Genomic DNA, 16,873 nt, shown 5'->3' on the forward strand with positions numbered 1-16,873 from the left:
ATGCACGAGTAATGCATTTTTCTATAAAATGTTATAATAAGAGAAGGAATGCAGCTCGGAGAATACTTAATAGAATCTCGTCCCGCAAGAAATCCCCCAACAAAAGACAAAGAATCACATTGAGGAGGAGATCGATGTCGGGCCGAAAATTATTCATCAGCAATTAGATTTTTTTGTGTCTGGTCCGAGCGAACGATCATAGCACGTTTTCTACGGCACTCTCTAGTCTCGTACAATGGGWGTAACACAGGTAGCGTAAATGTGAAGAGGCCGATACGCCGTCAAGTGTGCAGTAAACAGCCTCGGTTATACGACTAGGAAAGCTCGTTTATCGGTCGCGATAAGGTACGCAACTCCTTTCTCGTTCCGTCAAAACATTCACCAATTAAAAGGAGRTATTTTTAATTTAGGAACGTCACGGTTAGGTAATGAAACCGGCCGTCGAAATYATCGAATTGATTAAACTTTGGTATTCGAGAAATAAAGTATGCGTTGAAAATTTGATAATTCTTTAATAAGCACACATCCGGTGWGTTTAATACATCTCTTGTCTAACTGTTGAGTGCTTTCGTTGACGCTTTTTTTATTCATCTGACATCGTTTTCGGTACGACGCGTATTCATTCATAAATTACTTTCATTCTCTTCGTAATAGGATTTTTTTAATTTAAATGGTAGGGACGATTCAACAATCGAAGAATTTCGAGTAAACGGTTTCAACATCAATGAAAGAACTCATTACAAAAATTGGGTTTAGAACGCAGAGGTATGCGCTACTGTGCTGCCTTTAATAATATCATAACTTTTTTGTTTGATTTTTTTGGTTAGAGGTGTGGTGAGTAGTCAAGATGTTTCAAAGCTTAATCTCTAACATGATTTGATTTCAACATCTACAATTATTATGTTTTTTGTCAGGGATGAAATCCAAATATTCTTCAYAACATAAAAATGGGTAATCAACTTTATAACTCCCAAAAACTTTTGCATAAAATCACACACGATGCAATCCATTTAAGTGCTATACGACAAGTGTTTTTTTTAAGATATTGAGCTATTTCCGGGTGCCTACCTTAAAATAATAGATCGATTTTTCGGATTTCCGGAAATCATCCTAAACACTGCAGAATTGATAAAATCTTAGGTAAAAGTGTCCGGGTAATACGCATAAAGTGTTTTGACCTAGGAACGACAGTTTTCGAGTTATACATTTTTTTATTTTAAAAAATCAAAAAGTTAAAAACGCTTCTAGCCAAAACTATGGGCGTTGCGTTTTAACTAAAGCAGATATAAATGTTATTGTCTTTTCCATAGGACCAACAGTTTTCGAAAACGACGTATTAAGTAAACCTAWAGAAAAAAAWATAATTTAAAATAAAAGGGTTAACAATTTTTAATTTTCGATGTTATAGTACGCGCTGAAAATCATCTAAACTCTGTGGCAATTCACGAATCGTAGAATTCCGTGCCATCCCACATTCCATCAATGGCAAACCTCATTACAATGCAAAAACTTCACAAAATGACGTTTAAAACGTTACGGTATGCGCTACTGTGCAGGTATCGTCTTAATAATATCGTAATTTTTTTCTGTTGGTTGTGGTTTTTTGTGTAGAGGTGTGGTTAGCAGTCAAGATGTATCAGAGCCCAATCTCTTTTATGATTTGTTCTGAACAAATCCGCGCTGTCGTCCTCTCTTATGAAATTATAAATACATCAATGTACCGATTGCATTCATTAACGTGGGAATGTTCTTTAATTGCTTTTGGACGCTGTAATTAACGTAATTGCTGCGAAAACATATCATTAGGCTTTTTTCGTCAGGGCTAATAACCATCAGAACATTTCTAATACATTGTGTAAGATGAGGTGCTCGAGTAATTATTATTAGGATCGAACTGACTACCAACGTCCTCCAAAAATTTCATTAACATTTACCGTTGGAGCTTGTTTTTTCACATTTCGACAAAAATAATTTTAATTATTTGGATTCAATAACGGTAACGGAACACATCTAAATAAAATCTAACCGAAATACGTGATACGTGATGTGGTGGATATATTTTTTTTTAATACCAAAAAATGTTTTTCTTGAATTTTCTTTGAGAAAGTCTCACAATCTGAGTCGAGTTAAGATGATAAATTGCCACGATTTGTTAGTCAACTATTACAGTAATAGTCGCGGCGTGTGTAGAATGGTCTTTGTATACGTATATAACAAGTATGAGAGATGGATGCACGTCAAAAAATTCAAGCTAAATACTACTTGCAAAAGAAATAAAACAATTCCATTTAAAAGTAATAAATAGTGACAAAACTATTCAAAGAATAATAATGTGACAAAAAATAATTAACAACTTCTTCATTCCTCTGAATCTGTCATTAGAAAGATTATTCATTTCCTTCCTTCAAAGAAATCGAGTAAAGATTAATTTAGTTAGAATGTTTTAATTTGTTATGTGAAGCTGTCATGAGTAACCATTACGAAATTGTTGATAAAGAGTAACAGAGAAATTTCTCTGGTCCAACAGAAACCACTTTCCCCTAAATGACTAATTTTAATTACACTAAARTTAATTATAATAGTACTACCGGATCTTTTCTGCRCCAMTGTTTAATTAGTTGATTGACAGTGCTGCCAACTCACGAYCCCACAATTAAAACCATTAATTCAATACCATGGCACTGAAATTAATGTTCAATTTCCMAATAAATTTCACTCGTACAAAAACCAGCTTAATTATCACTAATTTACTTTAAAACCCATTCCATATTAAGTAAATATTAATTAAACTTTTTGTCTCTCTATCATTTTCTCCAGTGAAAAGCTCGAACAAGAGAACTCCATTTGCTATGCTCGGCCGTCTCGTTCCGTAAAATTCGAACACAATTAAACGATGAAAACGTCTTTTTTCTTATGATTTTACCCGAATGAGTAAACATGTGTAAGATCATCGCGGCCGCGTCGACTGGAAAAAATCCTTTTAATCGTTCCGAAGCAAAAAACTCGAATAGTATGTATACAAAAGCGCGCTTTAGAAGAATGTCAGACACAATGCGACGTTCTGTTAATTTTTCTAATTGCTGATTTCCCAGCCCTAATGACGGGCCCATCGGACATATGGTTATAATTGCGGCCCATGCCTGAGGTAATGTGCTTATGATTGCAAGGTAAAAAGCGTACAAAACACATCTTCCTGTTTTTAAATTGTCATTCTTTAATAATTTTATAATGACAACGACGTGTGTGTGACCTGCGCTTTATTAACGCTTCGACTCACCGGAGAACACAAATTAAACCAAAATTTCACATTAAATTAAATAAAACCCAAAAAGTTTTATTAATTGAGATCAACTTGAAGAGAATTTGAAACAAATTTTGGATGAGAAAATGTTTAAAATTATCTAATCTGCACCGAATAGAGGAATTCATTTAAGGTTGTTGAAGGATCATTTTCAGAGAAACTCCCTCAGAGATTTATAGTCTCTTAATTTTTTTTATTCAGTCAATAATAATTTAAGACTAAATCCTTATTCTCTTATATTCTTCAAAAATTGTTTATGTACACTGTTATTCCTCTATCAAAAAAAAAACTATGAAAGGTTCTTCAGAGTTGAAAGTTGAAACCTAAATGATCTACTACCCCACTAAATGAGGAGCAGAATTGTAAGAGATAAACGCTACTTAATGAAAAATATATTTATACGTTTTTAAATCAGACAAGAAAAAGAATGTTTGATTTTCTAAAGTCAGCAATAATAAGGCGGTTGTTTTTGAATAATCTTTTTAATTGTTCGTGTCCCGCATGGTTCTCCATTCGTCCCCCCGTTTATTGTCTTTTCGAGTCATTTGTTTTACCGCTGCGTAAAACAAGTGAATAAAAAGCAGTCCATACATAATTCACTTTATGGCAATTCGAGGTGTGCGCATACAATTTTTTCCATTTCAGTTGGTGTCGGCGCTCTTTTTCGCCATTTATGTTCTAACAAGTGATAGTCCAGTGTCCGCGAATTAGCATTAATGCAATTCTCGCTGAACAATTCCGACAGCCCTTTGTGTAGGTTAGTTATGGCGGTCGGTAAGATTAATGCGACGAATTAATTCAGGATCTCGCCGTCTGGCAGTCCTGTCTTCTTCTCATTAAACATGGCGAAGCTGCGTCGAAATAGTTACCCGACAAAAAAAGTGCCCATGCATAATTCTATAAGTACCGCGGATTATTAAGCTGCTTCTCTTTTTTAAAAGAGCCGTCGCCGTGTTAAAAATCGCACAAATAAAAGCGCGGAATTCTCTCGAGAGCGAGGCGGGAAAAAAAGCGCCGATTAATTCGACCAAAGAATTGCAATTTTAATTAAGTATTTCAACCGAATTGCAACCGACACAAAGGAACCAACATCAAAACGAAAAAATAGCACGAAACACAATTTTTCAATAGGGTTTTATCAATTTTCAGTAGAAGTTTTTTCAGACTTTATTTTAATTAACCTGTCAGAATTCATGCGAGGAAGTTTGACAACGCATTTCGTGCAGATTGCTTCGTGTCTCAGATTAAACCAGTGCAAAGACATCTCACGAGAAAGGACTAAGTGTAGCAGTTAAAAATAATCTGCTTTTCTATAACATATAATAATAAAATAAATTTTACTTCCACACAGTTATTTTCTCTCTTCATTTATTAAACAACATTAATTTTGTATGATGTAATCTTATCTAACAATCTAAATTGCCCATAATTAAATTAAAAAAAATATGTTAAAGCTTTCAGTGAAATAAAAGAACAGTCGAACCAAATAACATTTTTTATTTCTTAAAAAATTACAACTTTATAAAGACAATTTTTCTCTCAATTTCTCTTGTCTTCTCCTTTCGATTTGCTGCACTTCCTTCGTTTCTTCCTTGTCCAGCAAAGCACAACAAAAGTGATAATTAAAAATTTAATCCGAGCGAATAAAAATGCGCCGACATCTCCATTAATTCTTGCAAAAATGTCTCTCGTTCGACCATCTCGAGATAATTACAAAGATTAAAATCGTTAATCAGTCGTCTTCTCGGAAATCTGTTAATTAAACAACAAAGCAAAAGGAATTCGTTCTAATTCTCTCGATAAAAAACTTTTGTTATAATCTCTGGTATATCTAAACTCGGCAGCTGTGACAAGGGCCGCCGCCGCCGCGCAGATTTTGTACTCTATGTTGTATCAATTTATCACGGATTTAAGCTCGCGCAAAAAATTAATTTCCCTTTTTTCCTCTAACATCTGGTCAATTTTTCATAATTACACTTTTCCGACACTGTGACGATAATTATCGAGTAGTATTTTTTTCCTTTGAGGGATCTAATGACTGTCGACCGCTCAACAAAAAAACCTAATTATATAATTAGTTATGCTCAGAATGACAGTCAGGTAAAAGTTAGACAAGCCTTCTATTATAGTTGTTAATGAACAAACATTTTTCAATGGAAGTTTTATTTTGTTCGTCAAGCCATTGTGTCAAGTAATTAAATTAAAACTCACCCATTGATGGATGTCTGAGTCATGAACCAGCCCAAGAAGGCTTTGACGACCGAGTGCCAAATTTGAGTGAGAATCCAATCGGATTTTTCTTCGGATTGTTGAAGAAATTTGATGGTTTCGTCATCTGGTCCCAATTCGATGAATTTCGATGACAAGTCAAGAGGTATCTTGGATAAGTCGCAGTGGTACCACTGAAAGCGAAAAATTTTTGAAACAGTTATGAAGATTTATAGATGATGGGTGCAAGAAGATATAAATTTCTGAATTGTCGGGTATTAGAGGTCATAATGTCGATACCCCAAGATACTGTGCGATGAACCGTAGAGGATTTAGTACGTGATTGTCTGATAGTACTATAATTACAACAATTTCAAAAATCGCTCTAAAATGTCTCAAAACGCATAGAAAACGAGTGAAAAATTGAAATAATTGAAGAAGAGTCGTGCAGCAATGTTTTATGAGAGAGAAGTTTTAATTACCGAACGGCGTGAACCTTTCACGTCTCCTCTAAGCGAACTTTTCAATTTGGCGAATAACAAGGCAGTCGATTGTGAAGTTTCCGCGAGAATAATTAATGATACAATTCTCTTACTTGTCAGTGCAAAATAATCACTTCAGGTGTTCGTCAAAACGAATGCAAATCTTATGAATATTTATATTGTGTATGCATAGGGAATCGCGCCTTTGGTGAAGAGGCGCATTATTATTCATACCGTAAAACAAAAACGATGAGACGTTAATTGGCCTGGTACTGCGCCAAAGGCCTACACCCGACAAGTAGTTCGAGATTTAAATAGACAATTAAGTAATCTCTGAATTGTTACCCTAAGAAGAATTCATTCCACAGCTTGCATATTACCTACAAACTCCTACAACCGATTTACAATGCCTGAAGCCGCCACCATATACGAGTACGTTTATGGAAATAACATTTTCATTCTTCAATTCTTGAATTTAGTGGATTTTATCTACTTTAGCATGTACCTTTTTGCCATTTTTTAAGAAGATAGTCTTTCAGTTTACATTTGGACAACTTGTCTAAATAATAAACAAAACAAACAGAAAAAACAGTGTAAGTTTCGAATGTATTTTAGAAGAGTTAAAATGTAGTCTACAAAAATCATTTTTGTAAAACATGATCAAGATCAACTTTATAAATATCTAGTTTGGTGATAATTTGCGGGTACAATTAAATTTGATCTATTAGATTTGAAGTTGTTATTAGTTAATAAAAAATCAGATTATGGTACTTCTTATTTTGAAAATCGAATTTTTGTTTTTCAAAGTCGCTCCATTTATTAGATCATTCGAGTATATGCTGAATTTGATATTGTTTAAAAATTTTGATGTGGCTTTGAGTAGATACTGAGTTATTTTTTATTCTCCTCGTTTGTGTAATTTCTCATGGCACTATCTTTTCGTTCGTGTAATGAACACATTCTATGATAATTCCTGCGGTTTGTTCCACCGTTGGTAGCAGTGGTTGATGCACGGCTTGTCTGATGTCAAGATCCGTTCAGAGTCCACCTTATTTGTGTAGATTCGCGCCCGTAACGAACCGTCATCGCCGCATTTTCCGTAATGAAGTAACATGAAGTGACCGTTTCACCGACATGTAAATAAAGCACTAGCGAGGCGAATAAATTTAAAAAAAAATTCGCCGTCGGCTCTCGCCATATTGCACATTAGCCAATTATCGATAATAACCCGTCACGAGGAGCGAATTTCCTTCGAATCGCCTTCGTCGCTTGAAAATTTGCATTTGGCTGATTGGTCGGGGATGATGGAAACATACCCGAGGGATCCATCCATCACTTACCTGGAAAAACAGACCCCGGCCTCATGTGCAACCGACATATAAGGTGACATTTAATAAACAAATTGCGCTTATTAACTTACGACCGGAGGAATCCATCTTGAAATTGCTCCAAGTTCGATTGCGTTTTTTTCTTCGTTTGCTGTGTTCGAGCCGAAATTGGACGGTTTTATTGAACTTTACGAATCTGATCGAAAGTTTCGACAGCATGTGCTTGTTTGTTCCATACACCAATAACAGGGAGGTAAAGGGAAAAAAATTGCCTCACGTGTTTAACGCTTATACACGAGGCTGAGATTACGAGATTATCTAGTGTGAGTGTGAACGCAATTATTTTTAATGGCAGGACGCCGACTACCAAACTGAATAAATACCCAACGAGAATTTAGTAACTCTAAAAAAAATTCAAACAACTTTTTGATCAAATATTATGGTAATTTACATTTTCAACTTTGCTGAGTAATTGAATAATGACCCATTAATTTCACTAGAACACTAGATAAAAAAATTTAAAAGTTTTTACTCCAAACTCTTGTAGTGACCACAATGATGAAGGCTTTTAGGAAATTGTTATACCACAACTAAACAAAATTAGATAAAACTATTTTATAATTTATTATACATTACACAATTAAAAAATTAAAATCATGTATAGTTTTTGGGTTTCAGCCCTTGTCCTTCTTGCAACCCTTTTTAGGCAAAAATGTTTTGGACTTGAGAATATTTCTGTTTTCCCCCTTTTTTGGATTTCCGTTAAGACGCCGTGTTCCACATCTGTCGATATTCGTTCAATTGTCTGTGCAAAAACGTGTAATTTGTTTATTTCGCGCTTTGACAATGTGTCGTGTTGAAAAAACGTCGCTGTTGAATCGTTGGCTGGATTAAAGAAGACACGGAGCGGTAAAAACCCACTGGGTTGATATTTTTATGGCGTTGGTCGAAGTGGACAGGAGGCGGCTACTTCCATTCCTCGGATGTTTCGAAGTAAAAACTCTTTCGCCACTCTTTCTAGTCGAGTAGATTGTTTTGTCTTCGTGAGTTTAGGATCGCTTGGTGACGTTTGTGTAATTAGTCGATGGGGCAGGTGTCGAATGCACTCAACCTCTAATTCATCGACCTTGCCCGGATTTTTTTCCGGTAAACAAAATTAAATAAATTGCTTTCTAATATCTGGTCCGAAGCCTACTTTCAATTTTACAACAATATGTAATTACTCGTCTTAATATCCGGTCAGAGATTTTTTCACAAGAGGGTTTTGAGGCGAGAAACAGGATTGAATTGGGTGACTGGATTTGGTTTAATTAGTGGCAAGATGACGGGCGATTTTAATTCAAATTATGTACACTATAGCGCAGCTTACAAACGTACAAATTACATTTCAACCATTGTCAAGTCGGTACTGTAAAATGTTACCTTTTTTTCTTCTCTTATTTACGTTTATTTATTTATATACGTATGTATTTATTTATCGGGCTGTCTGTCAGACTTGTAATTTAGTGTGACTGTGTTTAGGTCTTATTGTAATCGTGAAAAGTGTTGACGTCACTTCAATATCGCCCGTCTGTCAGAACGCTTTTGTTCATTTTCTTAATGCAGCTACTGGCTTAGCTCACTTTTGAGCTTTCAGCTACTGGATTCCACATAGATTGACTCGCTGATGCCCACTTGTCTAGCAGCTTGACATCCACGACCATGGTGGGAAACTTAGCCTGCAACCATTACCACCATTTTCACTCTTTTGAAACCCACTAAAGTGCTGCTTTCCAAAATCAAAAACACTTAACAACTTTAGCAAAAGTATCACTTGTGTGTAAATTCAGTAAAAATTGACAAAAAATGACTCAACATCTTCTAAAATTCCGAAATGATATTGTAATAACAAAGTTGCTGTGGATCAAGTAGAATATTTCGCATTTTCATTCTTTGCAGAATCGTGATGTCAGAATGGATTTTACTTCTCGCCCTTATTATAAATAACTTATCTGAATAAAGAATGCACGTTTGGAACACGTTTTGGTACTCGCATCTCGTCTCGTATATTCGATTCTTGCAAAGGGGTCCGAGTATTTTACTTCGGTCGCAATCAAAATGTGATCGAGCGCGCCGCGAGGTATTCCGAAATACATAAATTCCCATATATTGTGAGAGAGAAGCAACCCCCTCAGTTCCACCCTTAAGTAAAAATATATGTATCGAGTATTGGAATCGAATCCCGTGCCTGACACTCTGATACATTTTAAATTCACATTCGTAAGTACGGAAAATAAGTCTGATAGCGCGTTGGGAGAGAACGCTAGGGCCTTTGTTTCCGTTATTAAGCCCAGCCATTTTTCCATTTCCCGTCTTTTCTTCTCTTGCGTTTTGTTGTTGTATTTCATACGAATCCGCCTTGATTAGTTTCGCCTCCCGGCCTCTTTTCCGCCTCCTTGAATCATGCCTCGACGAAATTTATTCCAATACTTGTTGTTTACAAGACATTAGCCATATCGACTCTCTTATACAATCAAAGGAGAACAAACTGCATTCGACAACAACTACAATTAATCTAGAGAATTTTCAGACTCGGGAAACGACGATCATTCGTCTGTCAGACCAAAACTAAGCTCATTCTTGATTTTGCAATAGTGTCTTATCGTATAGTTAAACCCCACCCTGTATGTATGCACGTTTTGTCGTGTCAGCTCACAATTCACGCATCATCGTGAATGTTTAATACAAGTCGCTCGGTGTTTTTCTCCAAACCCCTTATGTGAACGTGGCACATGCAAGAAGAAACCGGCGTGTGTGTGTCTCCCGGAGCCGTCCTCCTCCCTTTCCGGTCCCCGGATGCAAACGAGCTCCGAGATAGAGGCAAGAGACACCGGAGATCGAACGGTGATCGACTCGATGCACCTTCAGGATGCAGATTTGTGACGTTTAACGCGGTATAAACGACACTGGCTGTCTCACAGTCTCGTTTCGCATCCGCTTCAGCTTCAGATTTTCATCATCTAATATTCTGTCGAGTTTTATGTGAAAAAATGACGACGCGTCAAAATAACGAATTAAAAGGTGTACGAGGAGAATACCGTTAATTTATCCATCTAAAGAGTTAGTAAATAAAATAATGAGTGCTAGTCCGGGCCTGGATTATTTATAAAGTCGGGTGTTAACAGAGGAGACGGCGGGTACCTCCCATTCGAACCCTCTGAAATATGATTTTAATTAAGTTCTCATTATTTATGTTGATGAGGAGGCGAAGATAAGTACAATGTTAATAACAATCATAACTTCGAACGGTAGCAAATAGTGGATGGAACGGGCCGGAATGCTATCGAGGCGGACCTGATAATTAAAACGGTCGGAATCCGGTCGGATTGTCGGGATCTGATATAGACCGTGTTTACATACCTGCCGACCGGCGATTTATTCATTTAATATTTAAATGGGATTACTACTGAAGGGAATTGGCGACCAGGTAGCCCACTATCGATGCTAATTCTCTCCGACAACTTGTTGGCTTGTTGGACACGAGCCGGCCCTGTTCTCAACGCGTTTACATTCTTCACGCACGCTTCACGACTGAAATGGCAGGCAAGGACTTAACCGAATTTTTAGGCCGAAAAAAAGGAAAAATTTGATACATTACATTTAATCAAAAAATAAGAGAGAAAATACAATTAGAAAACTAAAATCTTTTCAAATCTGTTTTTCATTGTGTACGATTATGTGGAGTATTTTACTTCTAAAACCAATAGCAAAATAAATTTCATCTTTGCATGCTTTCATCCCTGCATCTCTCGGTCATTGTGAAATTCGGGTAGTAAATGCGCGTGACAATTATGCGTTTTTTTGGAGGGAGTTCGTCAAGGGACGTAGTTTACGAGCGGTCCCTAAGGTACGCTAACCTCCGGTTACGTACCTTCCCTTTTAGCTAGGCACTCAACGTGGCTCCCAGTCATAGTTCTATGCATCGCACGCCGCCACGCACCACTTCAACATATCGTTCGTCCTGATAATGTATTCGTATCGGGAAAAAGCCTCGCTACCGACCAGGAAAACGCATACGTTTCGTAATTTACACTTTGACGACGACGTTTCCGTCGATGCAAAAGAAGGACTTTTGATGCCTGCGTGATGTATTCATGACGGGGGTTAACAAGAGTTTGTGTTCCCCAAATCTGACGCAACGATGAATATTTCAAGTTATTGCAGACGTTCGAAGAGGATACGAAGGGATTAAGGTGACGCTTTGTTTCGGCGAAAAGGGCGGCGGAGCAAAAATCGATGTTCAAAAAAATAAAAGAATAAAAGATGAGATTTACACACGGCAAAAGATCTAATGACAGGGTTTTTTTGAATTGCAAACAAAATACATTCTTTAGAAAATATACATCCTGTAATTTTTATCTACATTAACTGCGACATAATAACATTTGACAATTATCGATGGGTTGATAGAGTTTTTTTTAGGTACAGATTTTGATGGAATTAAAAAAATACCGAAATGTGTTGAAACTATAAGGCAAAAATGATCGGCTCTATCAATTTTTAATCATTAGTTGCTATTATTTATTCGATAAAAAAAATATAGATTGTTCCAGACCCGGAATGGTACCTTAAAATTTCGAGCTGATGTTGAGTTGTGAGGCAGCAACTTGTCTCTTATTTCATTTTATAGAAAATACCTTTTTTAAAATTAATTTTCTCTTGAAATGTACTTCTTTCTGAAGGATGCTGTCGCAAAGACGCTTTATTGTTGTAATGAAATAAAAGAAGCAAAAATCACTGTTAAGCCGCGGCACCGAAATGGCATTGTATGCGATTTAAAATGCGGTCCCAATTAGAGCTTTTGAAGCTGTTATACATTGACGATCTCTTTGTTTTATCGCAAACATTTCGTAAACACAATCGCGATTATTCAGAGCCCGGCATATAATTGGCGTAAATAACGACCGGGCGCGCGTACGAAAAGAGCCTTGAGACCCCTTTTTTTAAAAACTTATCCCGAAGAAGAATTCATCGCATTACAGAAAAATCTAAATCACAAATGATACAAAGGGAGTAAACTTTCTTATAAAAACTACATTCCATTGTACAAAATCCAGTTAACTCATTTCACAAGAGCGAGTCTCCTTTGCGAATTAAACATTCCAGATTGGAGAGAGCGGCAAACGTGCGATTTGATAAGAACGGAAAAAAATTCAGAACGATTCCGGAACGCATCGTGCAGATTGTGGGCCCGGACTGTATTCTTTTCTTTGAAGTATTTCAGGGAGCGGGCTCGGTAATGACGTTGCCGGAGTAATCCATGCATATACGGGCTCTGAAACTACCCCACACACACATTCGGTTTCTTTTATTTTGCGAATCGCGGAAAAGATTTGATGAAAATCCCCGGTTGCGAAGGGCGAGGGCCCAATCAGCGCCGAATTTAAGATCATTATCGACGCGCCGAACACCTCAAAAGGACGATTCAAACAAACGTTCGCGCCCCGAGATGGACCATTATCCAAAGGAAATCGATCGAAATGATAGCGCACAATGGTAAAATTTGCGCTTATACTCAAAAAAAAAATGGAAAAGATTTTCACATTTTTTGTCATGGGCACTGACTGACAAATATTCATTCAAAATGAAAAAATACTTTTTTCTATTTTGGTGTCACAAAGAGCATTTTGTGTAACTGAAAACAGTTTTGGTGACACTGTTTTTTGAGGACATACTTTGGCCATTACTGGTCATAGATTGCCGTTTTTAAGGAAGAAATTGTTGTAGATCAACGTATTCGATCACAACAAATGTCAAAAATTTTAACTCTCAAATATAATAATAAATTAAAAAGCGCTCAATACAAAAAATAGTATAAAAGACACGTACACTGGCGGACACGGAATTTTGGACATCAAATTTATGTCAGTTCAAAAAATGTCAATGTAAGCCACGTATTGTCATTATGATTGACGTTTAAAACTAAAATGTGATAGTTTTAGTTGAAATTTATTTTTGGCGTCGATTTTCCGAAACCAGCAATGCCAGCAATACGTGTTTTCAAATAAATTCAGTAAATTATTTTGATTTGTTGTCATTTTTTCTCTAACTATCAGGATAAAAATTACAAAAACTGAAAGRGAGATTAGTTGCCTAAGACCCGTTTTACATTTTTATGTCAGTCGAATGACAAATCGTCCAAAATTCCGTGTCCGCCAGTGTATTACAACCTATCATTGTGATACTCGTGGCTCGTGTGACAATACTACTTGTATCACAATGAGAGTGTTTGTAACACTTGTTTTTTAATATACCCATTTCTACTAACTATCCAAAACTATAACAAAATAGTTGTTTTGTTACATCTAAATTCGTTTAATGGATTTCTATAATCCTTACTTTACTGCTTCTTACGACCCATAAAGTACTCTTGTGTATTATTAGTTCGTTATAAGATTGCAACAAATCGAGCAAAAAAACAATATCATTAAATAATAAATTTTATTTATTTTTTATTGGCAAATTATAAGAAAGAAATAATGAAAATCATTGACTTTTGAGGCAATTTCGGTAATTTCTTAAATTTTTACCGAAGTTTTAACATTTCACAACAGCTCAAAATTATTTTTTAAAGGTTGGAAGAATTAATTTTTTCCATCTTGCAAATATAGTCTCTTGAATACAGCTCGTACATGATATGGATTTTTTTCTTTGATTACCAAAAATTACCAATAAAAGCTTAAATTATATCTATCTTATATTAATTAGATAATTCATTAGTGATTACAAAAACAATAGTTAATAAAACCAGATTCGTAAGGCTGAATCTGTACCATGAGCAAGTTTTTAAAAGAAGTGCTGTGTTTGACAATGAAATCAAGTTTGAAAATTTTAGAATGAACCAATCAAGTCAAATTCTGAGGATACTAATTTGGCGAAAACTGTACACTCAAGTGGGTGTTTTAATCAWCATTTTTGACTCTTAACTGAGAATGTAAATAGATTTATTAAAAATGTACATACATAAATTTAAAAGCTAGCTTTTGGTAATTCTATTCCATTGTTGGTAATATCTCTAAGTCTCACTCTACAATGAAAGAGAAGAATATATTTTATTAACTTTATTTTAGAACGAAAATTCTGAAATAAAGTCTTTGCAATCGCCCAACTTTTAAGAAATTATTTTGTAAACCAGAATCTTGTGTCATCTTTTAAATTTTTTCTGTTTAAAAGAGTATTCAATTGACAAATGTACTTTTTGAATATTGAAAAACTTCATTTTCCAGCTATTTAAATGCACAAACAGATAAATAAGACCCTACCAGATCTAAATTATGCAAAAGACAAAACGTGCGGTTTTATCGATATGAAATAACGCTTATTACAGTCACGATACTCTATTTACTCATATCCACCACGCCATCTCCGAAGAACTCCTAAAAAATTACCCACCTGGACACTCAACATGACCTTACTCTTCCCGAAAAGCATCGTCGTGAATTAAGTACCGCACAAAAAACCATCATCACCTTGACTGAACACAATAAATGTCTTATTAATCGTGGGATTCTGATAAGATAAGAAGTCATAAAACGAATTCTTGTTTGTCAAAAGCGAGCAAATAACAAATTTCTTCTTTAGCAAATTGGTTTATTCGAAAACATTTAATAAAAATATGCACTTTATGAAATCCCCGATTGTGTGTCGTTCGGGGTGTCTTGGGAATTTCCGCCGCAAAATTGAATCGGGACTCTTATGCCCACGTCCTCCGAGTCGCCCCCGCCATAACCATAAAATATTCACAAAGCAAATACTGATTTATTATTGAGTAATTGTTAATGATTGGTGGACGCTTTGATGACCTACACGTAAAGAAAATTGACGATAATTGGGTTTGCACAGCTACATGGATTATTTATGTAATCATTGTTCATAACGAGGGGAAAAGAAAGCAAAGAAACCGAACGAAAACGCTCGTTTTTCAATCCTCTTGAAAAAAACTACGCAAACGCGTTTTATAAGGGCAGTTATTTCAGGCACAGCAAGCACACAATTATTAGCGTGTTTACTGACCTGGCTCTTGTCAAACTGACTTAGGAAGTGGTCCGTTTGCTGCTTCTCGTACAGAGCCCGAGCGAGGCCCCCACGAGGTTTAAAATTCAAAGTAGGCCCTATGTCCTGATCGAGACAAAAATCATGATCGGGTCCTGATGAACTTTTGTAACAAACACCATCGTCCACCATCGCGGAAGAATTAAATAAACAATGAGCTTGATGACAGGAAGAAGTGAGGTTATGCGGCACAAATTCACAAATTTACGCACTGAATTGTCTCGAAAACTACAAAAATGGGTAGTTTTAGTAAAATCACAATAAACGTATGCTAGGGTCAGGAAAATGGACACGTAGGAACGGTTTTAAAGCGTATTTGCTTTCACTTTTGACAGTTATAAAATCATTCATAGGTGAGTTGTGTTGGCACCGCTGGAATTGAGCTGACAAGTAACTAGGCGCGTAATTTGAATCAATTTGATTTTTGGTGGGCTCGTTTTGAATGTGTGATTAGGAGAGAAAAATGACTTGTCAGAATAATTAGATTAAATTCGAAACTTGCATTGATCGTTTCGTGGAATTGTTCTTTTGAAATGAGCTGAGTAACAAGTTGTAATGAGTCTTTTGCAAGTAATTGCGTAATTGTCAAAAATATCTTCCATACATTACATTAATAACCGAGGTGAAAATCAGTTTTGAGCGAGAGCCGAGGTCCATTAACAAAAACCAGTAGCACGATGTTAATTTGAAAGAGATTTTCTTTTTTGTTCCTCGATGGACGTATTATGAAGCAGTGGCTAATGTACAGGTCTACCAGATGGAATTACAATTCACATTAATCTCAATTGTTCGGGGAGAAAATAAAGAAGACGACGTTGGTTCATTTCGGTAGCCAAACAAGAGCGACTTAAAGTTAATTAAGAATGAAATTATGTGTGTATGCAGTTTGAGTGTAAAGTGTTGAAAATTGAAATTTTAATTAATCTCGGACAAGATCGGCGTGTTTTAATAATTTGTCGAAGAGGGACAAAAAAGCCTTCATTAAGACGTGACTGGAAGAAATCGTGTCTGAGGAAAAAACCGACATTGAGTTTCGAGTAATTTAAATTTAATTATAATCCGAAATTTATACACAAACAAAAATCCAATTAAAACGGCGGAATTAAATTCGAGAAACGTTTTAACACGCGAAATCTCTAAATCGCATAAAAATTATCCGTGCGCATGATACTTTATTAGTGTCGAGACGTCGGCGAGGAAAACCGACCCAACTTACCGGACCCTTAAGGGCCGGAATTCCTTAAGGATTTTCCCAGTTTTTTAAATTGCATCGTGTAATTTCTACTCGAGTATAAATGAGGTTTTTTAATTGGAAATCCGAGCTGCGATCCGGAGGGACGAGAGGGCGTATAGTTAGCGATTTATTTTAATGAGAGTTTCGTTTCTTACGCCGAATCGCATGCCAAGTAGTCCAATAACGAAATATTATTACAATCGCTTTTTGCAGCTTTTATTGTCCTTTT

General features: G+C 36.0%; 1 protein-coding gene across 2 annotated transcripts in view; it reads right to left on the reverse strand.

Annotated features, from left to right (window-relative positions):
* Positions 1 to 15,768, reverse strand: part of LOC123015079 (protein-L-histidine N-pros-methyltransferase) — a 45,393-nt gene extending 29,625 nt beyond the window's left edge. The window contains exons 1-2 of one of the 2 annotated variants that reach the window (XM_044414532.1): positions 15,372 to 15,768; positions 5,513 to 5,703 (exon numbers count right to left, since the gene is read on the reverse strand). In XM_044414532.1, the coding sequence (XP_044270467.1) occupies positions 5,513 to 5,703; positions 15,372 to 15,542 (362 nt within the window). In that variant the 5' untranslated portion in view covers positions 15,543 to 15,768. Of the gene's footprint in view, positions 1 to 5,512; positions 5,704 to 14,750; positions 14,832 to 15,371 lie in introns of those variants that run through there. The other variant, XM_044414533.1, reaches the window with a different exon arrangement.
* Positions 15,769 to 16,873: the final 1,105 nt, after the last annotated feature.

This window comes from Tribolium madens, unplaced genomic scaffold (genome assembly GCF_015345945.1).
Source record: "Tribolium madens isolate multiple individuals breed KSU strain unplaced genomic scaffold, Tmad_KSU_1.1 Scaffold_97;HRSCAF=244;Tcas5.2_LG3a, whole genome shotgun sequence".
Classification (NCBI taxonomy): Eukaryota; Metazoa; Arthropoda; class Insecta; order Coleoptera; family Tenebrionidae; genus Tribolium; species Tribolium madens.